This window comes from Phyllobates terribilis, unplaced genomic scaffold, assembly GCF_046119375.1.
Source record: "Phyllobates terribilis strain yellow unplaced genomic scaffold, ASM4611937v1 Scaffold_2__4_contigs__length_985480577, whole genome shotgun sequence".
NCBI lineage: Eukaryota > Metazoa > Chordata > Amphibia > Anura > Dendrobatidae > Phyllobates > Phyllobates terribilis.
Window position 1 is genome coordinate 701,831,766 of NW_027362762.1, and position 25,520 is coordinate 701,857,285.

Below are 25,520 nucleotides of genomic sequence, written 5' to 3' on the forward strand. Positions count from 1 at the left end.
CAGTACGGCTCGGCTCACATTTATCCTGCGCTCTACGCAGAGCGCTTACACCAAAGGTTCCGTGTAAATCTCTGAAATACATGATTCAGATGGAAACCTTGATGGAAGATTCTCTATAATAAGGTGAGACAGATGAAGACACTGTGAACGGCGTCTGGCCTGTGATCCGGTGGTGTCCGTCTTTTTAGGCGTGCATAAAAGTGCTGTCGGCCACAGTTTTGCACTTTGCACTTCTGAAAAGGACAATGCTGAACAGAGGCCAGATGGAGTCCAGAGTAACTCTGCTGCCTCATCATAGTTAAAGGATCCCTCGGGGGTTTCATCTGAATTACGTCATTCAGAGATTTAGATAGAAAACCTGATGTAAGTGCTCAGTGTAAAGCACAGGATTAATGTGATTCAAAATGTTCTGTAAAATGCTCCCAATAAAAGCTTCAACTGCCACAAAAAAAAAACAAGTTGCCACTCAGGTCCATCATCTGTTAACGGAAATAAAAGAGGCTTCCATGTTACTGGTGGCACAAAGGCTTTGCAAAAGTGCTATGCGCCCACACCCCCAAAGAAAAATAAAAAATAAAATCCAGCAAATTCCGCGCTCCCAAATCCAAATGCTCCTCTTCCTCCTGAGCCCCACAGCGTGCTAAAACACATTTAGCATCCACTTGTTTGGCATTTCTGTAGCGATGAGAGCCCGACTAATTTACGAGGTGCGCGTTTTCAAAAGCACGAGGTGGGCACAACAATGTATGGGCACTACAATATACTGGCCACTACAATGGCAGATTTGCAATTTTCATTCAGGAACATCCATTGATGCCTGTTTCAGGAAAACACCCATGGAGTCAAAATCGTCATTACACCGGTAGATAAATTCACAGAGGGGTGTAATTTCCAAAATTGGGGTCACTTGAGTGGAGATTCTGCTCTACTAGTACATAGGGGCTCTGTAAATCGAGTCCGCAAACTATTCTATGATAATTTGTTTTCCAAGAGTGCTCCCTTCCGAGTCTCGCCGTGTGGCTAAGCAGTACTGTACAGCCACATGTGGGGTATTGACACATTCAGCTGAAATTGTGTGACAAATTTTGGTGCCATTTTTACCCATTTTCCCTTGTGAAAATGTAAAATCTGACTCTAAAACTATTTTTTGTGGTAAAAATGTAATTATTTTTTCTTCACTGCCCAAATAAAATTCTGTGACACATCTGTGGTGTCAATATGATCACTGCAGCCCTAGATTAATTAATTGAGAGGTATAGTTTGTAAAATTGGGTCTGCTGTTATGGGACCACAGGGGATCTGCGAATGTGACATGACAACCGCAAACTATAACAGCCAAATCTGTACTGTAATATGATGCTCCTTCCCTTCTAAGCTTAGCACTATGCCTAAAAAGCAGTTTTCAATCACTTGTCGTACTCAGGAGAAATTGCAAAACAAATTCTACCCCTTCTGAAAATTACAAACTTGGGGCCAAAGCAACATTTTAGTGGGAAAAAATGGTAATGTTTCATTTACAAAAAACAATGTTATACAATTATGTGAATCATTTGAGGGTTAAAATACTCACTACTCCCCTTGATGAATTCCTTGAGAGGTGTAATTTCCAAAATGGGGTCACTTGTGGGGGTTTCTACTGTTCTGGCATGTCAGGGGCTCTTCAAATTTGACATGGCGTCCACAACCTATTCCAGTTAAAATGGCGACCCTTCCCCTCAAAGCCGTGTGCCTAAACAGTAGCTTTCTACCACATATGGAGTATCGGAATACTCAGGACATATTGCACAACAAATTGTATGGTTCATTTTCTCCTGTTACCCTTGTGAAAATAAAAAAAATTGGGGCTAAAGCAACATTTTTGAAGCAAAAATTAGATTTTTTTATTTTCAAGGCTCAACATTATAAAAATTTGTGAAGCACCTGCGGGTTCAAGGTGCTCACCACACCTCTAGATAAATTCCTTGATGGGTCTAGTTTCCAAAATGGTGTCACTTGTGCGGGGTTTCAACTGTTTAGGCACATCAGGGGCTCCCAAGCATGACAATTCGTCCGCTATCGAATCCAGTCAATTTTGCGTTCCAAAAGTCAAATGGTGCTCCTTCGTTTTGAGCCCTGCTGTGCGCCCAAACAGTAGTTTTCCACCACATATGGGGTATTGGTGTACTCAGGAGAAATTGCACAACACACTTTGGGGTCCATTTTGTCCTGCTACCATTGTGAAAATATAAAATTTGGGGCTAAAGTAACATTTTTATGGGAAAGAGTAAAATTTTAATTTTTTCCTTCCACTTTGCTTTAATTCCTGTAAAGCAACATTTGGTTAATAAACTTCTTGAATGTGAGTTTGAGTAGTTTAAGGGGTGCAGTTTTTAGAATGGTGTCACTTCTAGATATTTTCTGTCACATAGTCCTCTCAAAGTCACTACAAATGATGTGGTCTTGTAAATTTTGTTGGAAAAATGAAAAATTGCTCATAAACTTTTACTTGCTAACAAAAAATAATTATGTTTAAAAAATGATGCAGAAGTAATGTAGACATGTGGTAAATGCTATTTATTAGAAATTTTGAGAGGAATCTGCTATTGTAGCGCCCGTACACTGTAGTGCCCGTAGCTTGTAATGCCTAGTACGTTGTAGTGCCTAGTAAGTTGTACTGCCCAGTACATTATGACCAGCTCGTGCTTCTGGACACATGCACCCGTAAATATAGTGATTCTGTTTACATCTGTCCACTGTCGAAGTTAGTAACAGCTGATGAGTGGGGGAGCCAGTGTCAGACCCAAAAAATCTGATATTGATGACTTATCCAAACATTAGGTCATCAATATAGTGGTGAACAACGAATTTTAAATCAATTATCTGTGAGGGGGACTAAAAACATATAAAAAAAAAATTCTTCAAAAATAAATATAAAAACATAAACATTTAGTATTGCTGCATTTGAAAAATGTGAAAGGTTTTACAATATAATATTATATATAACTAGATGGAGGCCCGATGCTACCGCATCGGTAGGGCGGTAATGTCACATTGGGGGGCAGGCTTTGCAGCGTTGAGAATCTCTCCCCCCCCATGTGCTCACCCACCTATCCACTCTCTCTTTCCCCCATGTGCTGACTTCTCCCATCTGTGCTCTCTTCTTTGACCTGTCTACCCCATGTGCTAGCCCCTTGTCTGCTGTCTCTCTCCTTCCTGTGCTGTGTTCTCCCCTGATGTGTTGTCCCGTTTGAGCTGTCTCCCCCCTGTGCACTTTCTCTCTCCCCCATGTCCTGTCTTCTCCTCTCATGTGATCTCCTCTTTGACCTGTATACCCCATGTGCTCTCCCCCTTGTCTGCTCTCTCTCTCCACCCCTGTGCTGTCTTCTTCCCTCATGTGTTCTCTCGTTTGAGCTGTCTCCCCACGCAGTAAATCAGAACGCCGCTATCTTTGTGCAGGCAGATAGCAGCGGTCACATTAAAACTGTGCATGCGCTCCTCCTGTACATAGATGGCGACGGTCAGTGAATCATTTGGCTGATCCCGGCAGCGGTGTGTACGGCGTGTTTGCTACGGTGTTCCGCTGGTGGTACCGCGCAAGAGGCTGGTACCACCAGTGGTTTCCATATTGAGACACCCATCACTTGGGTGTCCCAATATGGCGGTCGACGAACTTCCACCTCTTGGAATTCTGGGATCTGGACACATCTGGATGGAACAGGATGTGAAGACATTACAAGGTAAGTATATTATACAGGGTGGGCCATTTATATGGATACACCTAAATTAAATGGGAATTGTTGGTGATATCAACTTCCTGTTTGTGGCACATTAGTATATGGGAGGGGGAAAACTTTTCCAGATGGGTGGTGACCATGGCAGCCATTTTGAAGTTGACCATTTTGGATCCAACATTATTTTTTGTCAATGGGAAGAGGGTCATGTGACACAACAAACTTATTGAGAATTTCATAAGAAAAACAATGGTTTGCTTGGTTTTAAAGTAACTTTATTCTTTCATGAATTTTTTACAAGTTTATGACCACTTATAAAATGTGTTCAAAGTGCTGCCCATTGTGTTGGATTGTCAATGCAACCCTCTTCTCCCGCACACTGATAGCAACACCGCAGAAGAAATGCTAGCACAGGCTTCCAGTATCCGTTGTTTCAGATGCTGCACATCTCGTATCTTGATGGTATGGCGTGGTATATGGGGGGCCATTCTTCATCAATGGAAACCTCAATGCCACTGGATATCTGAAATTGCTACATGATGATGTGTTGTTTTTCCAACAAGATGGTGCACCACCACATTAAGGGTGTCAGGTCTGAGCATTCCTACATGAACAGTTTCCTGGAAAGTGGATTGGTCGTCGTGGGCCAGCTGAATGGCCACCAAGGTCTCCCGATTTGACCCCCTTAGACTTTTATCTTTAGGGTTATCTGAAGGAAATTGTCTATGCTGTGAAGATATGAGATGTGCTGCATCTGAAACAACGGATACTGGAAGCCTGTGCTAGCATTTCTTCTGCAGTGTTGCTATCAGTGTGTCAAAAGTGGGAGAAGAGGGTTGCATTGACAGTCCAACACAATGGGCAGCACTTAGAACACATTTTATAAGTGGTCATAAACTTGTAAAAAACTAATGAAAGAATAAAGTTACGTTAAAACCAAGCACACCATTGTTTTTCTTATAAAATTCTCAATAAGTTTGATGTGTCACATGACCCTCTTCCCATTGACAAAAAATAAAGTTGGATCCAAAATGGCTGACTTCAAAATGGCCACCATGGTCACCACCCATCTGGAAAAGTTTTCCCCCTCCCATATACTAATGTGCCACAAACAGGAAGTTGATATCACCAACCATTCCCATTTAATTTAGGTGTATCCATATAAATGGCCCACCCTGAAGATTATACTGTATTTAAAAAATCATTATATATTTAATGATATAACATTTCACACTATAAATGTCATAAATTTTTTTTAAAAACACCAGAATTGCTGTTTTTTCAGTCACCATGTTTTCCCTGAAAAATTAAAATTGGAAAAAAAGTTGCATCTACATGAAAATAGTAAAAAAAACTATATTTTGCTTGTCAAAATATGACTTTGCACAGTTTAATCAATGGAAAATACAAGTTATGGGCGTCACAAACCAAATTTTTATTTTTTGAACTAGTAAAAAATAAAAATACTATATAACAATAAAATAATATATTCTGTCTATAAAGTTACCAAAATAAATTTACCATATCATCTTTAGTGCACATTTCCAGGCACAAAAACAAAACCCAATGGAGGAATTGCATTTTATTCTCTATTTTACCCCACAAATATTTTTTCCTCATTTTTCATAAGTTTGTTTTTGTCATTCAAAACCACAATTCATCACATTATTTGGCTATGTCAAAGGAAAAAATAAAACTAGTTATGGCTCTTACCAGACAGAAAGGAAAAAAACTAAAAACTAAGAAACTGCCAGGATGTACAGAGCTTCCAAGAGGATGATTCAAATACTCACAAACATATAGGAACAGATGAAAGCAGCAATCTGGATTCAAAAAAAGCTGTATTGTTTATTCACTTAAGTCTTAGAGTAACCATCGTTTTGTTGCACTTTTTTTTTGCAATTTTGGCACATTTGCAGCGTGCCATAAGTGACACTGGAGAACAACAGACATGTGTCCTGAGAAAACACGGACATGCGAATAGCAGATTGTAGATTATAATGGGTGTTCTGTCCGTTAAAAAAGTGGATAGAACCACGGACGTGCAACACGGACATCTGAAAGAGGTGTTCTACTGATCAAGGTACAAAAGTAAATGCAGTTTTTCTTACCAGTAACACTCTGGTAGCAGCTACTTCCTGTTCTCTTGCTCTGAGTCCACCTAGTTCTGCATCTTTTTCTTCAAGAAGTTTATCGTACTGATGCTAGCAGACAAAATATAGAAAAAAAAACTACATGCGTTTCCCAACATAAATTTCTGTTTATCACCACCCTTCTATTGCATATCTACCAAGTAATAGTTAAAGCTTAGACTGAGCTAAGACTATATAAACTGTACGCATATATACTGTTCATATACAGTGGTGTGAAAAAGTGTTTGCCCCCTTCTTGATTTCTTATTGTTCATGTTTCAGATCACAAAAGAAATTTAAATATTAGACAAAGATAAGACAAGGAAACACAAAATGCAGTTTTTAAATGAAGGTCTTTATTATTAAGGGAAAAAGAAATCGAAACCTACAGAGCCCTGTGTGAAAAAGTGGTTGCCCCCCGCTCTAAAACATAAATTAACTGTGGTTTATCACATCTTTGGGAAGCTGAGTTTAATTTCCCTACACACACAGGCCTGATCACCTACTCTCAATCAAAAAATAATTTAAATAGGACCTGCCTGATATAGCTAGACATCATGCTGCGATCCAAAGAAATTCAGGAACAAACGAGAAACAAAGTAATTGAGATCTATCAGTCTGGAAAAGGTTATTGTGACAAAACAGCTTCTAATCTTAATCAGCCAAATGTCTAGATTTGTTAGGCCAAGAGAAATAAACTAATATCTTTGTGTTGACTTATAAATGTATGTGTATTTCTGTGGCTGGTCAAGAAGGACATACAATTATTTGTATAACCCTGATTGCTGTCTTCTGTTGGTTGATAAACAATGATGTTTCTTACTATGCTAATTGCATAATATACTAAAGGCAGCTGAATGTTGATTTAAAGAGCCCCCTGCTATACCAACTATGTTAACTGATTAGCTCAAACAATGAGACCTGAGTGAGCCCCTTCCACCTTCATCCCTGACCGTTGACCTGTGAATGACGGCTGAAAGTACATTTGTGAACTATAAAAAAGGGGGTCTCTGCCTCTATTCGGTGTCATTCTACAACATGCCAGCTTAAGGGACTTCGGCCCCAGCTGGAGGAATACAGTTCGGCTCCACTGACCATTGCTAAACCCTCAGACAAATCCTGGCCCTCAGGGACAAACAGGTCAACTGGCCCCAGACCTCATTGCTCTCGCCTAGTTTCCTAAGTTTGTTGTTACCTCCTCTCATTGGGGGCCCGCCAAAAGCGGGGTGCCACTGTTGGGGGTAGTCGGTCCTGGAAGCCCTAAAATCAAAGCTACTCTATTCCCGGCGGGACAGCGGAAGGGGCAAGGTGTAATTTGCACCATCTTGAGTACTAGCTGGGACTGTTCCATCTGTTTATTGTCTGCGTTGTGGTTCAATAAAATATTGCCATACTGTTTTACCCTCACCCTGTTTTGTCCGAGTAGCGTTACGCCCACAGAAGACCCCGTGTCTTCACAGTTATAAAGCCATTTCTAAAGCTTTGGGACTCCAGCGAACCACAGTGAAAGCCATTATCAATGCTGCCCTAGTGTCAGTGTAAAATTTTACCTTGGCCAATGGTGATGCCAGGAAACATTATTTTCTATCAACCAACAATGCTGTATGTGTTTGATGTTGTAAAAGTTAGTAGCTACCAGAAAGCAAAACAACACACAAAGGGGGAAAACATGTGGACACAAGGTGGCTAACTCAAATATAATAACGATGGTAATGGACACCCTCCTTATATGCTGCATTTAAGAAAAAACACCACTAGCCCAATATCACCAAAAATTAAATCCCTGCTAAACAATTATTATACACTCACAGCTAACAACTAGCTGCAGTATTTCGCTCAGTGGTTAGCAATGCTGCCTTGCAACGCTGAGTTTCTGCGTTCACATCCTACCAAGGACAACATCTGCAAGGAGTTTGTATTCTCTCCCAGTGTTTGCTTTGGTTTCCTCTCACACTCTAAAGACATCTTGACATGAAGTTTAGATACATACACACCTATACATACAGGTGCATCTCACTAAATTAGAATATCACCAAAACGTTAACGTTTACTGAGATTTTGTGTTTTCATTGGCTGTAAGCCATAATCCTCAACATTAACAGAAATAAACACATGAAATAGATCACTCTGTTTGTAATGACTCTATATGAGTTTTACATTTTGTATTGAAGAACTGAAATAAATTAACTTTTTGATGATATTCTAACTTAGTGAGATGCACCTGTATATATATCCTGCAGACATATACAACTACATTTCCATAAAGATTCATCTGTCTTAAGGGGTTTTTCCAAGCACAAAAATAAATAAATACGATCTGACGGTCTCTGCAATGAGTCCCCAAATCCCTCTGATGAATTTATATTTGTTTTTAGCTCACCTTCAGCCCCCTGCAGCTATCCTTATGGGTTTTTATTGTTTACATCCTCAATTTCCTGCCAGGTCTCCCTCTGTGCCTACATTTTCCAGAAGGCAGAGCTGTATCTGTCCCACAGCTTTCTCAATCCCACCTTTAGTACTCACTCTCCACCTACAAAGCATTATCTAGAGATTCCCATACAGTCTCAAGATCAATAAACCACAGCATACAGTTTCTCCTTCCTAACATTCCTCTCACTTCACCTAGAACAGGGGTCCTCAAACTACGGCCCGTGGGCCACATGCGGCCCGCGGAGGACTTTTATCCGGCCCGCCGGGCTATGGGTGGAGGAGAGGGGAGCGGTGTCAGCGCCCGCCCTTCTCTCCCGCTTGCTCAGGGCCCCGGCAGGCGGATACTTACCTCTCCCCGTGCCTCCGCAGATCGGCTGTCTTCCTGCTCTGTGCTTCCTGTGACATCTCAGGTCAGAGGGCACGGTGACGTCTTTACACCGCGCCCTCCCGAGTGCCGTCACAGACAGCGCAGAGCTGGACAACGCCACCGCGACGCTGGAGTCCAGACCAGAGTAGAGCAGCGGCAGCAAGTGAGAAGTGAGGTGAGTATTGGATTATTATTATTTTTTTTAATGTATGGAGGTATAGGTCATTATATGGGGGGGTGACATCCTGCAAGGGGTATAATATGGGGGGGTGACATACTGCATGGGGAATTATATGGGGGGGTGACATCCTGCATGGGGCATTATATAGGGGGGGTGACATGCTGCATGTGGCATTATATGGGGGGGTGACATGCTGCATGGGGCATTATAGGGGGGGTGACATGCTGCATGGGGCATTATATGGGGGGGTCACATGCTGCATGGGGCATTATATGGGGGGTGACATGCTGCATGGGGCATAATATGGGGGGGTGACATGCTGCATGGGGCATTATATGGGGGGGTGACATGCTGCATGGCGCATTATAAAGACAGGGGAGTGATATCCTGCATGGGGCATTATATGGGGGGTGACATCCTGCATGGGGCATTATATGGGGGGGAAAGGGACATCCTGCATGGGGCATTATATGGGGGGAAAGGGACATCCTGCATGGGGCATTATATGGGGGGGGGGTGACATCCTGCATGGGGCATTATATGGGGGGGTGACATGCTGCATGGGGCATTATATGGGGGGGTGACATGCTGCATGGGGCATAATATGGGGGGGTGACATGCTGCATGGGGCATAATATGGGGGGGTGACATGCTGCATGGGGCATTATATGGGGGGGTGACATGCTGCATGGGGCATTATAAAGACAGGGGAGTTATATCCTCCATGGGGCATTATATGGGGGGTGACATCCTGCATGGGGCATTATATGGGGGGTGACATCCTGCATAGGGCATTATATGGGGGGTGACATCCTGCGTGGGGCATTATATGGGGGGTGACATCCTGCATGAGGCATTATATGGGGGGTGACATCCTGCATGGGGCATTATATGGGGGGAAAGGGACATCCTGCATAGGGCATAATATGGGGGGGTGACATGCTGCATGGGGCATTATATGGGGGGGGGGGTAACATGCTGCATGGGGCATTATATGGGGGGTGGCATCCAGCATGGGGCATTATAAGGGGGGGAACAGCCTGCATGGGGCATTATAAGGGGTGGAACAGCCTGCATATGGCATTATAAGGGGTAAACAGCCTGCCTATTGGGAACATTTACCTGCCCTTTGAGGACCTATGCTGCCTATTGGGGACATTTACCTGCCTATTGGGGACATTTACCTGCCTATTGGGGACCTATGCTGCCTATTGGGTACATTTACCTGCCTATTGGGGATATTTACCTGCCTATTGGGGATATTTACCTGCCTAATGGGGACCTATGCTGCCTATTGGGGACATTTACCTGCCTATTGAGGACCTATGCTGCCTATTGGGTACAGCTACCTACCTATTGAAATACTGGTTGATTTAATTTTACTTGTTCTTCATTTTAAATATTGTATTTGTTCCTGCATTGTTTTTTTAACTACAAAATAAGATATGTGCAGTGTGCATAGTAATTTGTTCATAGTTTTTTTAAAAAACTATATACCGGCTCTCCAATGGTCGGAGGGACCGTGAACTGGCCCCCTGTTTAAAAAGTTTGAGGACCCCTGACTTAGAATGTGCTATCTTGAGACTCTCCTGCATTCAGTAATGTTACAGATAATAATGTCCCAAGTGTTGACACTGGCACCAAATAGGCTCACTTTATTGTAATGGAGTAATGATTCAGACACAGGAAAAATTTCAACTGCCCTACCGCCGGAGGAAAAAATTCAAATGGCACCCCTCCCCGCAGTACAATATTAACCGGCAGTAAATAAACGCAATTCCATTATTGTTTCTCGATTTTTGCTTTTACCATATTCATTGTATAGTAGAATTAACCTATCAACATGATTCTTCAGGTCAGTGTGAGTACGGAAATACCAAATATTCATAGATTTTTTTAAAATAGCACCAAAACCACAATCAGTACATGAACACAGCACCAGAAGCACCATTAGTACATGAATATACCGTTAGATCCATATATATTTGGACAGAGACAACATTTTTCTAATTTTGGTTCTAGACATTACCACAATGAATTTTAAACAAAACAATTCAGATGCAGTTGAAGTTCAGACTTTCAGCTTTCATTTGAGGGTATCCACATTAAAATTGGATGAAAGGTTTAGGAGTTTCAGCTCCTTAACATGTGCCACCCTGATTTTAAAGGGACCAAAAGTAATTGGACAATTGACTCCAAGGCTATTTCATGGACAGGTGTGGGCAATCCCTTTGTTATGTCATTCTCAATTAAGCAGATAAAAGGCCTGGAGTTGATTTGAGGTGTGGTGCTTGCATTTGGAAGGTTTTGCTGTGAAGTAAACATGCGGTCAAATGAGCTCTCCATGCAGGTGAAATAAGCCATCCTTAAGCTGCAAAAACAGAAAAAACCCATCCGAGAAATTGCTACAATATTAGGAGTGGCAAAATCTACAGTTTGGTACATCCTGAGAAAGAAAGAAAGCACTGGTGAACTCATCAATGCAAAAAGACCTGGGCGCCAAAGGAAGACAACAGTGGTGGATGATCGCAGAATAATCTCCATGGTGAAGAGAAACCCCTTCACAACAGCCAACTGTTATGATCAGCTACAAGCACTAAGGAAAGAAAGGAGATCTGTCCCTACAATAGAACTAAGCTAGATCCCTACGATGTAACGGGGAACCTGATCCTGCGATCAGACCCGCTAAAGTCCTCGGCTAGTCTGTACGAAGACCTATAGATGCAAGGGAGGGATCCCTACAAGAACTAGGGACTGGGATAAAGTTGGACACCTCCTAGCAGAAATTGTAGCAGTAAAAGATAAACACACAACATAGAACATAAAGGTCCGAAGACCTAGCTAAACTGACTGAGAAAGGTAACTAAGCACCAGGCTAACTTAAGAGTAGAAATTACAATGAAGTCCAGCAAGGCCAGGAGGGCGGAGCAGGATTAAATAGGCAAAAAAGGTCATGTGACCAGCAAGATAGAAAAAACCCAACAGGAGAGTTCTAACAGTACCCCCTCTTCTATGAGGATCCTCTGGATCCCCTAGGCCCAGGCTTATCAGGAAACCTCTTGTGAAACGCTCTGACAAGTCTGGAAGCAGAAACATCATCCGCCCTCACCCATGAGTTATCCTCGGGTCCGAAACCCTTCCAAGCGACGAGATACTGCAAACTCCCTCTATACCGTCTAGAATTTAGGATGCGGGAAATTTCATATTCCCCGTCCTCCACCACCGGAGGAACAGTGGCAGAGGCGTCTCCATCCGACACATAAGCTCTTTTCAACAGAGAAACATGAAACACCGGATTAATCTTCCAGGAGGTAGGATCCTCCAACCTAACAGCAGATTGGTTAACTACCTGAAGCACCTTAAATGGCCCTACAAACTTGGGACCCAATTTTTTAGAAGGAATCCTCAACCGCAGATTCTTAGAGGACAACCAAACCATGTCACCAATAGCAAACAAAACCTCTTGCCGTTTCCTATCAAAGTACCTCTTAGATTTTTTGCTAGCCTCCTGAAGATTACCATGCACATCCGTCCAAACTTTCTCCAAATCACCGGAAAAACTCTCCTCCTCAGGCACAGCCGATACCAATTTGGAGAATGACCCAAAAGACGGATGTCTCCCAGAACAACAAAAAAAAGGCGAACAACCAGCAGAAGAGGATGTATGGTAGTTAAGAGCAAATTCAGCAAGTGGCAGAAACTCAGACCACCCCTCCTGGTTGTCTGCCACAAAACAACGCAAGAACTGCTCAACATCCTGATTCTTCCTTTCTGTCTGGCCATTAGACTCCGGATGATATCCGGATGAAAACGACAAATGAACTCCCAACCTGTCACAAAAAGCACGCCAAAAACGAGCCACGAACTGAGGTCCCCTATCCGAAACAATGTCAGTAGGAAAGCCATGTAGTCTGACAATTTCCTTGACAAAGGCCTTAGCGAGTGTCTTAGCGCAGGGCAGTTTGATGAAAGGAACCAAGTGACACAAGGGGAAAGGTCAGTAATAAAGTCCATAGCCAGATGTGTCCAAGGTGCACTAGGAACCTCCAGAGGGCAAAGCAGCCCCACTGCAGGAGTATGTGAAGACTTAGATCTAGCACACACCGTACATTGACTCACCCACTTAATGACTTCCTTCTGCCATCCAGGCCACTAAAAACTGTGACCCACAAGTCTCTTGGTCTCAGAAATTCCTGGATGACCTGCCAACCGAGACTCATGACACTCAACAAACAAATCTCTCCTAAAGGTCCTAGGCACAAACAACCTCCCATGGGGAGTGTTAGATGGGGCATTCTCCTGTGCTTTAAGAATCTCATCTTCCAAAACGGAGTCCAATGCAGCAATCACAACACCTTCTTGTAAAATGCTCCCCTCGTCCTCAGCACCGACCATGGGAGAAAAGCTGCGAGACAAAGCATCAGCTTTAACATTCTTGGTTCCCGGGATGTAAGTAACGGAAAAATTAAACCGCGAGAAAAAAAGTGCCCACCTAGCCTGACGGGCATTCAAGCGCTTGGCAGCATCAAGATAGATCAGATTTTTATGATCAGTGAAAACCTGAATGGGAAATTCAGCACCTTCCAAGAGATGACGCCAGTGTTCAAATGCGAGTTTAATAGCCAGCAATTCCCGATTACCAATATCGTAATTAAGTTCAGTCTCAGAAAATTTTTTTGAAAAAAAAGCACAGGGATGTACTCCATCCTTGTTTTCCTGAGACAACACCGCACCGACCCCCACCGAAGAAGCATCAACCTCAACCAAAAACGGCTTAGTCACATCAGGCTGCATAAGGATGGGAGCAGAGCTGAATCTCTCCTTTAGAAACACAAAAGCTTCAATGGCCTCAGTAGTCCACTGAACCGCATTAGCACCTTTCCTGGTGAGATCGGTCAGTGGTTTGACAATAATAGAAAATTTTTTAATGGATTTTCTGTAATAATTGGCGAAACCCAAAAACCTCTGTATCGATTTCAAACCAATAGGCCTAGGCCATTCCTGAACCGCCTGAACCTTCACAGGGTCCATCTCAAAGCCCTCGCTGGAGATAATGTAGCCCAAAAAACTAATTCTCTGTACAGCGAACTCACATTTCTCCAGCTTAGCAAAAAGCGAATTGTCAATTAATAACTGTAATACCTCACGTACGCTCCGCCAATGAGACTCCAGATCCGGTGAATAAATCAAAATGTCATCCAAATACACAACCACATTTTTGCCGATTAAAGGTCTAAGCATGTCATTAATAAGATTCTGAAAAAATGCTGGAGCATTGGTAAGACCAAAAGGCATAACCAGGTTCTCAAAATGACCCACAGGAGTGTTAAAAGCAGTCTTCCATTCATCACCCTCCTTCATGCGCAACAAATTGTATGCCCCCCGGAGATCAATTTTAGAGAACCACTTGGCCCCCACTAACTGGTTAAACAAATCAGGAATCAATGGCAGTGGGTAAGGATTGCGTACAGTAATTTTATTAATCTCACGAAAATCCAGACAAGGACGTAAACCGCCGTCCTTTTTTTTAACAAAATAAAATCCAACAGCCACAGGAGACTTGGAAGGCCAAATGTGACCGGCGGCCAAGCTTGTCTGTATGTATTCCTCTAAAGCCTTTCTCTCAGGAATAGTAAGATTAAATAAACGACTTTTAGGAAGAGTCGCTCCAGGGACAAATTCAATGGTACAATCATAGTCTCTATGGGGAGGCAAAATTTGTGACTCCTCCTCAGAAAAAACTCTCCAAAAATCCTGAATAGGTACAGGTAATTCCCCTTTTTCCACCGCAGCAATATGTCCGTTACAACACTTGTCATAACACTTAGGGTTCCAGGACTTAATTTCATTGGTAGACCAATCCAGTACAGGATTGTGCAATTTTAACCAGGGTAACCCCAAAATTACTGGAGAAGGCAAATTATTTAATACCACCAAATCCAAATTTTCTTGGTGAATACCATTAATAGTGAGGGGAAATTCACAGACCTTGTGAGTAACACTCTTCAAGGGGGAGCCATCGACAGAAACCACAGCAATAGGGGATGACAAAGGTTTGGGTTTTAATTTAAGTTTTTCCAAGAATCCCCCATCAATGACATTCAGAGTAGAACCACAATCCACAAATATCCGAAATTCAATTAATTCTTCCTGAGCAGCAGTAGTAGCAGAAAGAAATACCCCCTTAGTATTGAAACAGGCAATACGGGCATAACTGACCTTTTTTTTTTCTTTGTTCATACGAAGCACACAGTTCTTAATAAAATGGTCAGATTTCCCGCAATAAAAGCACAAACCTTCAGAAGATCTGCGGTCTTTTTCCTGAGAGCGGGGTGCCATCGCCCCAATCTCCATCGGCTCTCCAAAGTCAGTACAGACCCTCTCAAGACTCGGAGCTGACATGGCAGAGGATTTACTCTCATTAACCCTTGCACGCAGTCTCCTGTCCACTCGTATAGCTAATTGCATTTCCTCCTGCAAGTTTCCAGGTGTGGGATAAGCAATCAGCAAATCCTTAACCCTTTCACCTAGCCCCGCAAGAAACAAACTTTTCAAAGCTGAATCGTTCCACCCCACCTGGGCAGACCACCGACGGAAGTGAGAACAATATTTTTCCACATTACCTGATCCCTGCCTCAAATGTCTCAATTCAGTCTCAGCTGATGAGACACAATCAGGATCATCATACAACAAACCCAAGGCAGAAAAAAAACTATCCACTGATCTAAAGGATGGATCACTAGGTTGGAGAGAAAAGGCCCATCCCTGAGGTTCTTTGCGCAAAAGTGACATTATGAACCCTGTGCGCTGTGATTCATCACCAGAGGATCTGGGTCTCAAACGAAAATACAACAAACAAGCATTTTTAAAGGAAAAAAATTCTTCTTGATCACTAAAAAATAAATCAGGCAAACGTACCTTTAGCTCTACAAAATGTGCTCCAGAACAGCTACTCACGTGTTGTTGGAGCTCGGCCACCTCCAGAGAGAGTCCCTGCAGGCGTTGAGCCAAATCCTGAACCGACACCATGATGGAAACTGGAAGTCTTTCCTTAGAGATATTTTTGGGCTGGACTTACTGTTATGATCTCCTACAAGCACTAAGGAAAGAAAGGAGATCTGTCCCTACAATAGAACTAAGCCAGATCCCTACGATGTAACGGGGAACCTGATCCTGCGATCAGACCCGCTAAAGTCCTCGGCTAGTCTGTACGAAGACCTATAGATGCAAGGGAGGGATCCCTACAAGAACTAGGGACTGGGATAAAGTTGGACACCTCCTAGCAGAAATTGTAGCAGTAAAAGACAAACACACAACATAGAACATAAAGGTCCGAAGACCTAGCTAAACTGACTGAGAAAGGTAACTAAGCACCAGGCTAACTTAAGAGTAGAAACTACAATGAAGTCCAGCAAGGCCAGGAGGGCGGAGCAGGATTAAATAGGCAAAAAAGGTCATGTGATCAGCAAGATAGAAAAAAACTAACAGGAGAGTTCTAACACCAACCAAGTGAACAACACTCTCCAGGAGGTAGGCGTATGAATATCTAAATCTACCATAAAGAGAAGACTGCATGAAAGTAAATACAGAGGGTTCACTGCACGGTGCAAGCCACTCATAAGCATCAAGAATAAAAAGGCTAGACTGGACTTTGCTAAAAACATCTAAAAAAGCCAGCACAGTTCTAGAAGAACATTCTTTGGATAGATGAAACAAAGATCAACCTCTACCAGAATGATGGAAAGAGGAAAATATGGCGAAGGAGTGGTACAGCTCATGATCCAAAGAATACCACATTATCTGTAAAACACGGCGGAGGCAGTGTGATGGCTTGGGCATGCATGGCTGCCAGTGGCACCGGGTCACTAGTGTTTATTGATGATGTGACACAGGACAGAAGCAGCCGAATGAATTCTGATGTATTCAGAGCCATACTGTGTGCTCAGATCCAGCCAAATGCAGCCAAACTGATTGGTCGTCGTTTCATACTACAGATGGACAATGACTCAAAACATAAAGCCAAAGCAACCCAGGAGTTTATTAAAGCAAAGAAGTGGAATATTCTTGAATGGCCAAGTCAGTCACCTGATCTCAACCCAATTGAGCATGCATTTCACTTGTTAAAGACTAAACTTCAGACAGAAAGGCCCACAAACAAACAGCAACTGAAAACCACCACAGTGAAGGCCTGGCAGAGCATCAAAAAGGAGGAAACACAGCGTCTGGTGATGTCCATGAGTTCAAGACTTCAGGCAGTCATTGCCAACAAAGGGTTTTCAACCAAGTACTAGAAATTAACATTTTATTTACAATTATTTAATCTGTCCAATTACTTTTGGTCCCTTTAAAAACAGGGTGGCACATGTTAAGGAGCTGAAACTCCTAAACCCTTCATCCAATTTTAATGTGGATACCCTCAAATGAAAGCTGAAAGTCTGAACTTCAACTGCATCTGAATTGTTTTGTTTAAAATTCATTGTGGTAATGTCTAGAACCAAAATTAGAAAAATGTTGTCTCTGTCCAAATATATATGGACCTAACTGTAGCACTAGAACCACCTTCATACATGCATACAGCACCAATCTTAGTATAGTGATCAATTGCAAAATTAGGTCAGCCCCTGCCATATACATTTGTATCTACAACTCCCATTATGTCCTTAAAGCGCATCTGTCAGCAGGATTGTGCTCAGTAAACTACATTCACTGTCAGGTGGGCGACATTACACTGATTAAAATGATACTTTGGTTGATGAAATCCGTCCTGTGGTTCTTGTTTAATCTTTACTTTCAGTTTGGAGATAATGATATGCCCGTGCTTCGGGGCGGCCTGTGGGGTGGGCTCTATCTGTTGCTCTGCTTACTTATTCATCTGTATGCTCTTATGACAGCTTAAGGGGATGCCACACCCTTAAATTGCACAGAATGCAAACAAGACGGTGGGACGGCTTGTATACTTTTTTTGATCAAAAATAGTTCACTAAGTACCCTATATTTATTATGCAACTTTGCTTTACATTTATATATAATGATGGTAGGGTATGAGATATATTTTTGTCTTTTGTAGGTTTTGTTTCTTTTTTGCTAGTGTGAACATGCTCCTATTTCTTGCATGTCTACCATCTTAGACCTCAGTTCACATTGCCTGTTTTTTTGTCTTGTTTGCATTCTGTGCAATTTAAGGGTGTGGCATCCCCTTTGTTGAGCTGACTGGTATATATGTAGCTTACCACGGGCCTGGGTGGTCTGGAGTTGGGACCCGGTCCTATTTGTCTACCCTTTTATATGCATTACTTCAACGTTGATATACAGTAAGGTTTTTAATATAGGCAGTATAGGTACCGTCCCAATTTAGGGTCACCTTGCCGCTGGTGGGACGGCTTGTATACTTTTTTTGATCAAAAATAGTTCACTAAGTACCCTATATTTATTATGCAACTTTGCTTTACATTTATATATAATGATGGTAGGGTATGAGATATATTTTTGTCTTTTGTCTTTTGTAGGTTTTGTTTCTTTTTTGCTAGTGTGAACATGCTCCTATTTCTTGCATGTCTACCATCTTAGACCTCAGTTCACATTGCCTGGTTTTTTGTCTTGTTTGCATTCTGTGCAATTTAAGGGTGTGGCATCCCCTTTGTTGAGCTGACTGGTATATATGTAGCTTACCACGGGCCTGGGTGGTCTGGAGTTGGGACCCGGTCCTATTTGTCTACCCTTTTATATGCATTACTTCAACGTTGATATACAGTAAGGTTTTTAATATAGGCAGTATAGGTACCGTCCCAATTTAGGGTCACCTTGCCGCTGGTGGGACGGCTTGTATACTTTTTTTGATCAAAAATAGTTCACTAAGTACCCTATATTTATTATGCAACTTTGCTTTACATTTATATATAATGATGGTAGGGTATGAGATATATTTTTGTCTTTTGTCTTTTGTAGGTTTTGTTTCTTTTTTGCTAGTGTGAACATGCTCCTATTTCTTGCATGTCTACCATCTTAGACCTCAGTTCACATTGCCTGGTTTTTTGTCTTGTTTGCATTCTGTGCAATTTAAGGGTGTGGCATCCCCTTTGTTGAGCTGACTGGTATATATGTAGCTTACCACGGGCCTGGGTGGTCTGGAGTTGGGACCCGGTCCTATTTGTCTACCCTTTTATATGCATTACTTCAACTTTGATATACAGTAAGGTTTTTAATATAGGCAGTATAGGTACCGTCCCAATTTAGGGTCACCTTGCCGCTGGTGGGACGGCTTGTATACTTTTTTTGATCAAAAATAGTTCACTAAGTACCCTATATTTATTATGCAACTTTGCTTTACATTTATATATAATGATGGTAGGGTATGAGATATATTTTTGTCTTTTGTCTTTTGTAGGTTTTGTTTCTTTTTTGCTAGTGTGAACATGCTCCTATTTCTTGCATGTCTACCATCTTAGACCTCAGTTCACATTGCCTGTTTTTTTGTCTTGTTTGCATTCTGTGCAATTTAAGGGTGTGGCATCCCCTTTGTTGAGCTGACTGGTATATATGTAGCTTACCACGGGCCTGGGTGGTCTGGAGTTGGGACCCGGTCCTATTTGTCTACCCTTTTATATGCATTACTTCAACTTTGATATACAGTAAGGTTTTTAATATAGGCAGTATAGGTACCGTCCCAATTTAGGGTCACCTTGCCGCTGGTGGGACGGCTTGTATACTTTTTTTGATCAAAAATAGTTCACTAAGTACCCTATATTTATTATGCAACTTTGCTTTACATTTATATATAATGATGGTAGGGTATGAGATATATTTTTGTCTTTTGTCTTTTGTAGGTTTTGTTTCTTTTTTGCTAGTGTGAACATGCTCCTATTTCTTGCATGTCTACCATCTTAGACCTCAGTTCACATTGCCTGGTTTTTTGTCTTGTTTGCATTCTGTGCAATTTAAGGGTGTGACATCCCCTTTGTTGAGCTGACTGGTATATATGTAGCTTACCACGGGCCTGGGTGGTCTGGAGTTGGGACCCGGTCCTATTTGTCTACCCTTTTATATGCATTACTTCAACTTTGATATACAGTAAGGTTTTTAATATAGGCAGTATAGGTACCGTCCCAATTTAGGGTCACCTTGCCGCTGGTGGGACGGCTTGTATACTTTTTTTGATCAAAAATAGTTCACTAAGTACCCTATATTTATTATGCAACTTTGCTTTACATTTATATATAATGATGGTAGGGTATGAGATATATTTTTGTCTTTTGTAGGTTTTGTTTCTTTTTTGCTAGTGTGAACATGCTCCTATTTCTTGCATGTCTACCATCTTAGACCTCAGTTCACATTGCCTGGTTTTTTGTCTTGTTTGCATTCTGTGCAATTTAAGGGTGTGGCATCCCCTTTGTTGAGCTGACTGGTATATATGTAGCTTACCACGGGCCTGGGTGGTCTGGAGTTGGGACCCGGTCCTATTTGTCTACCCTTTTATATGCATTACTTCAACTTTGATATACAGTAAGGTTTTTAATATAGGCAGTATAGGTACCGTCCCAATTTAGGGTCACCTTGCCGCTGGTGGGACGGCTTGTATACTTTTTTTGATCAAAAATAGTTCACTAAGTACCCTATATTTATTATGCAACTTTGCTTTACATTTATATATAATGATGGTAGGGTATGAGATATATTTTTGTCTTTTGTCTTTTGTAGGTTTTGTTTCTTTTTTGCTAGTGTGAACATGCTCCTATTTCTTGCATGTCTACCATCTTAGACCTCAGTTCACATTGCCTGTTTTTTTGTCTTGTTTGCATTCTGTGCAATTTAAGGGTGTGGCATCCCCTTTGTTGAGCTGACTGGTATATATGTAGCTTACCACGGGCCTGGGTGGTCTGGAGTTGGGACCCGGTCCTATTTGTCTACCCTTTTATATGCATTACTTCAACTTTGATATACAGTAAGGTTTTTAATATAGGCAGTATAGGTACCGTCCCAATTTAGGGTCACCTTGCCGCTGGTGGGACGGCTTGTATACTTTTTTTGATCAAAAATAGTTCACTAAGTACCCTATATTTATTATGCAACTTTGCTTTACATTTATATATAATGATGGTAGGGTATGAGATATATTTTTGTCTTTTGTCTTTTGTAGGTTTTGTTTCTTTTTTGCTAGTGTGAACATGCTCCTATTTCTTGCATGTCTACCATCTTAGACCTCAGTTCACATTGCCTGGTTAGATGAATATGTAAGTAGAGCACCATATAGAGCCTGCCTCGAAGCAGGAGCATATCATTGTCTCCAAACTGAAAGCAAAGATTACACAAGAACAAGACGAATTTAATCAACCAAGGTATCATTTTAATCAGTGTAATGTCACCCACCTGGCAGTGTACGTAGTTTACTGAGCACAATCCTGCTGACAGGCGTGCGTTAACAATGGTAAGGAGATGCTGGGAATTGTTGTTACCCATCATCATCAGACTGCGGACCAAGTAAAAACCACAATACTGATTAGACCCATTCAGTATCACAAATAAACATTTACATACAGGTCTCTTTACAGTGATGTATTCTCTGACTGGAGTCGTTTTCTTCCTTTTCGTCTCAATGCAGTTCAAATGCGCTAATGATTTCCGTCTTCTCCGGTCTTCTGTAGTACTTCCCAACACAGTGCGCTTAAAATTAAGTGTATAATATACAGCCTACTGTATAAAACTATCTGCCCATGATGTACCCTTAAATGAATAATTGCCCTTCACTGTGCTTCCTGCACAGGATATATCCCCCTACAGTGTCCCTCTTATGATACAGTAAATTGCCTCAACAACATCCTCTCCTACAAAATATTGTCTCCACACCATCATCTCCAATAAAACATTGCATCCTCACTGTCCACCCTTACAGTGGGTACGGAAAGTATTGATACCCCTTTAAATTTTTCACTCTTTGTTTCATTGCAGCCATTTGGTAAATTCTAAAAAGTTCATTTTTTTCTCATTAAAGTACACTATGCACCCCATCTTAACTGAAAAAAAACAGAAATGTAGAATTTTTTGCAAATTTATTAAAAAAGAAAAACTGAAATTTCACATGGTCATAAGTATTCAGACCCTTTGCTCAGAGGTAAAGAAGAACCCCAAGATCACTGTGGCTGAGCTCCAGAGATGCAGTAGGGAGATGGGTGAAAGTTCCACAAAGTCAACTATCACGGCAGCCCTCTACCAGTCGGGCCTTTACGGCAGAGTGGCCAGACGGAAGCCTCTCCTCCGTGCAAGACATATGAAAGCCAGCATAGAGTTTGCTCAAAAACACATGAAGGACTCCCAGACTATGAGAAATAAGATTATCTGGTCTGATGAGACGAAGACAGAACTTTTTGGTGATAATTCTAAGCGGTATGTGTGGATAAAACCAGGCACTGCTCATCACCTGCCCAATACAATCCCAATAGTGAAACATGGGGGTGGCAGCATCATGCTATGAGGGTGTTTTTTAGCTGCAGGGACGGGACGACTGGTTACAATTGAAGGAAACATGAATGCAGCCAAGTACAAGATATCCTGGATGAAAACCTCTTCCAAAGTGCTCTGGACATCAGACATGGCCGACGGTTCACCTTCCAACAAGACAATGCCCCTAAGCACACAGCTAAAATAACAAAGGAGTGGCTTCAGAACAACTCTGTGACCATTCTTGACTGGCCCAGCCAGAGCCCTGACATAAAACCCGATTGAACATCTCTGGAGAGACCTGAAAATGGCTGTCCACCAACGTTCACCATCCAAAATGACGGAACTGGAGAGGATCTGCAAGGCTGGGGATCCCCAAATCCAGGTGTGAAAGACTCATGGCTGTGCTAGCTCAAAATGGTGCTTCTACTCAATAGTGAGCAAAGGGTCTGAATACTTATGACCATGTGATATTTCAGTTTTTCTTTCTTAAAAATTTGCAAAATTTCTACATTCTGTTTTTTTTCAGTCAAGATGGGGTGCAGAGTGTACTTTAATGAGAAAAAAAATGAACTTTTTAGAATTTACCAAATGGCTGAAATGAAACAAAGAGTGGAAAATTTAAAGGGGTCTGAATACTTTCCGTACCCACTGTATAAACTACAAACACCACATCAACCCTATTTCAGGATGTCCCCTCACACCTCATGCTGTTCCCAAGTCCACACTACCCCCTCTTCACAATGTTCCTTCACACTGTTCCCTTCATGCTGCCACCTCTCCATAATATCTCCCCACACTGTGCTCCACCCACATCACCTCCTCTTCACACTGTGCCCTCTTTTCACACTGTGCCCCCTCATGCTGTCCCTCCTCATGCTGTCCCTATTTCCACATTGTCCCCCTTTCCATACTATTCCCCCTCTCACATTTATCTCCTCTCCATACTGTATCCTCAAACTAACCTTCCATCACCTTTAGGCTGTGTGCCCACTATGCATTTTTTAAGCGTTTCTGCAGCGGCAATTCCGCTGTAGAAACGCTTAAAAAATGCTTGGTAGAAGGTCTGCCATGTTCCCCAATGACAATCCGCATGTGCTGTGCACATGCTGCGGAAATTTCTGCTGCGGATTACCATTGCAGAAAAATCAGCAGCACTACCAATTATTTTGCGTAATCGTGGCGTTTTCGCCGCCATTGACTTGCATTGAATCGCATAATATCCGCATCACTACATGTGAACATGCGGATATTAAGCGATTCAATGTGCGGATTGTACCCGGGTTTGGAGAAGAGGAGACTCTCCTCCAGACCTGGGTACCATAGTACCTGTAAAAAAAAAAGAATTAAAATAAAAAATATACATTATACTTACCTTCTGATGACCCCCGGTCTCCATAGCGATCTGTCCTGGCTTCCCGGCAGTTCGCGATGGTCTAAAAGAACCTGCCATGACGTCATTTAGTCATGTGACAGGTCACGCGACCGCTGACGTCGGCGGTTGCGTGACCCGTCACATGACTAAATGATGTCATGGCAGGTCCTTTTACACAACCGCGAGACACCGGGAAGACCGGACGCATCGGATAAGGAGACCGGGGGCCATCAGAAGGTAAGTATAATATTTATTTTTTATTTTTTACCATTCTTTTATGGTCACACTATATAAATCCATGGCAGTTGCATGGATTTATATAGTGTGACCAAGTTGTCAAGCACTTTCCAAGTGATGCTAAAATCGCTTGGAAAGCGCTTGATAACCCGCATGCGAAATCGAATGATCAAAACGCTTCAATTACGCTTGTCCCTGGCAGGAAAAAAGCATCTAAAATCCGCATGCGTTTTTTTCTGCCAGGGAGATGCAGAAATGCTCAGGAAAAATCCGGAGCATTTCTGCATCGTGGGCACTTAGACTTACAATAAGTTTATTGTTTCTTTGTCTGCACTACAGTGACGCGCCCCCTGGGCCATATTCTTTAGTGGGAATATCCGGAGCCGGATCAGATGGGGGTTGTAGTCTCCGAGTGGCTGTGACCCGGTCCGTGCCCAGGGTGTCAAACTCAGTTGTATGTGGCAGTCCTACAGATGTTAATAAGTTCTTAATGTCGACTACGCCACCCGTTGTATTGCGGTCACTATGGCCGCCGCTGCAGCAGGGTCCGCTGAGGCTGATGGTGTAGGTGCAGCTTGTGATGGTATAACCCCCAACGGGTGGGGTACAGCCTCAGGGGGTCAGGTGCAGAGGATGGGGGTTGTGGTGGTGCAGCATAGGTGTTAAATGAAGACAGAGTCGGGTGGTGCAGTTTAGGGTGTTTACTCACTGCTGATGTTCCGGTCACTCCAGCTTCAAGTGACCTCCCGAGCCGTGCTGCATCCACCAGGTCCTGGATCCAGCCAACCCCCAAGCGAGTCCGGAGCGTGACCCTGAGCTCTCCTTCTGTCCTTTCTCTGGCCGTCCCCACTATTGATCCACCCAGGTCCAGCTCCCTCGGGCCTTCTGTTGGGAGACCCTTGGCCTTGGGTTCCCTGACCCTCCACGTGGTATGCCTTCGTGGTGGATGTGGTGGGTGGCCGTGGCAGACGCTGCCCACGGCCTCCGGTCTCTGGCTGGGGTGTGTTTTTGCCCCCACCAGCTTGGGTTCCGGTACCCTGATGCCGACTCTTCACCCGTGGATTGGATTTGGGGTCTCAGAGTCCTCTCTTCTGCTTCCCCCTCTGGGTCTCTCTTTCTTCTCCTCTCTCTCTCTCTGGGGCTTCTCTGCTCCTCTGACTTCTCTCTGCAAAGACTCACAGCCTGACTGACTGTGGCTGACTGACCCTGTTCTTAGTTGGTGCCCACCTTATATACACCCTCTATGTGTGAGCTCAGGTGACCAGCACCCAATGAGCTCCTATCTTTACCCAGGCTGCTCCCCCTATCTGCCCCTACACTACTTGGGATGTACCACCCCCCTCCCACTCCAGCCAGGAACAGACTCGGTCGTACCTGCACATTTCTAAGTGGGAGTACCGTCGGTCTGCTCCTCGGAAATGGGATGTGTGTAGTGCATGCAGCCTACCGAGCTCAGATCCACACTCCATCCTTACCCGGGAGTGGAATATCACACCTCTGGGTTGAGGTGCAATACCCCTGTAGCAGCCGAATCCTCAGGGTGCTACAACAGCATTTACCATCCTGTTGTCTTCACCGCCTCTGCATGACACCAGCAGAATAATCAGATTACCTCATCATGCTGCTGCATGTCGCCTCTGCTACTGTGGTGCCGGAT

The 25,520-nt window shown here is 42.9% G+C and overlaps 1 protein-coding gene across 7 annotated transcripts in view; it reads right to left on the bottom strand.

Moving 5' to 3' along the window:
* The window catches only part of SYCP1 (synaptonemal complex protein 1), a 204,450-nt gene that overhangs the window by 62,722 nt on the left and 116,208 nt on the right, over window positions 1-25,520 (bottom strand). For 6 of the 7 annotated variants that reach the window (XM_073667118.1, XM_073667122.1, XM_073667117.1 and 3 more), the window contains one exon: window positions 5,822-5,914. The exons of the other annotated variant lie outside the window; for it this stretch is intronic. In XM_073667118.1, the coding sequence (XP_073523219.1) occupies window positions 5,822-5,914 (93 nt within the window). The remainder of the gene's footprint in view (window positions 1-5,821; window positions 5,915-25,520) is intronic. 7 annotated transcript variants of the gene reach the window in all.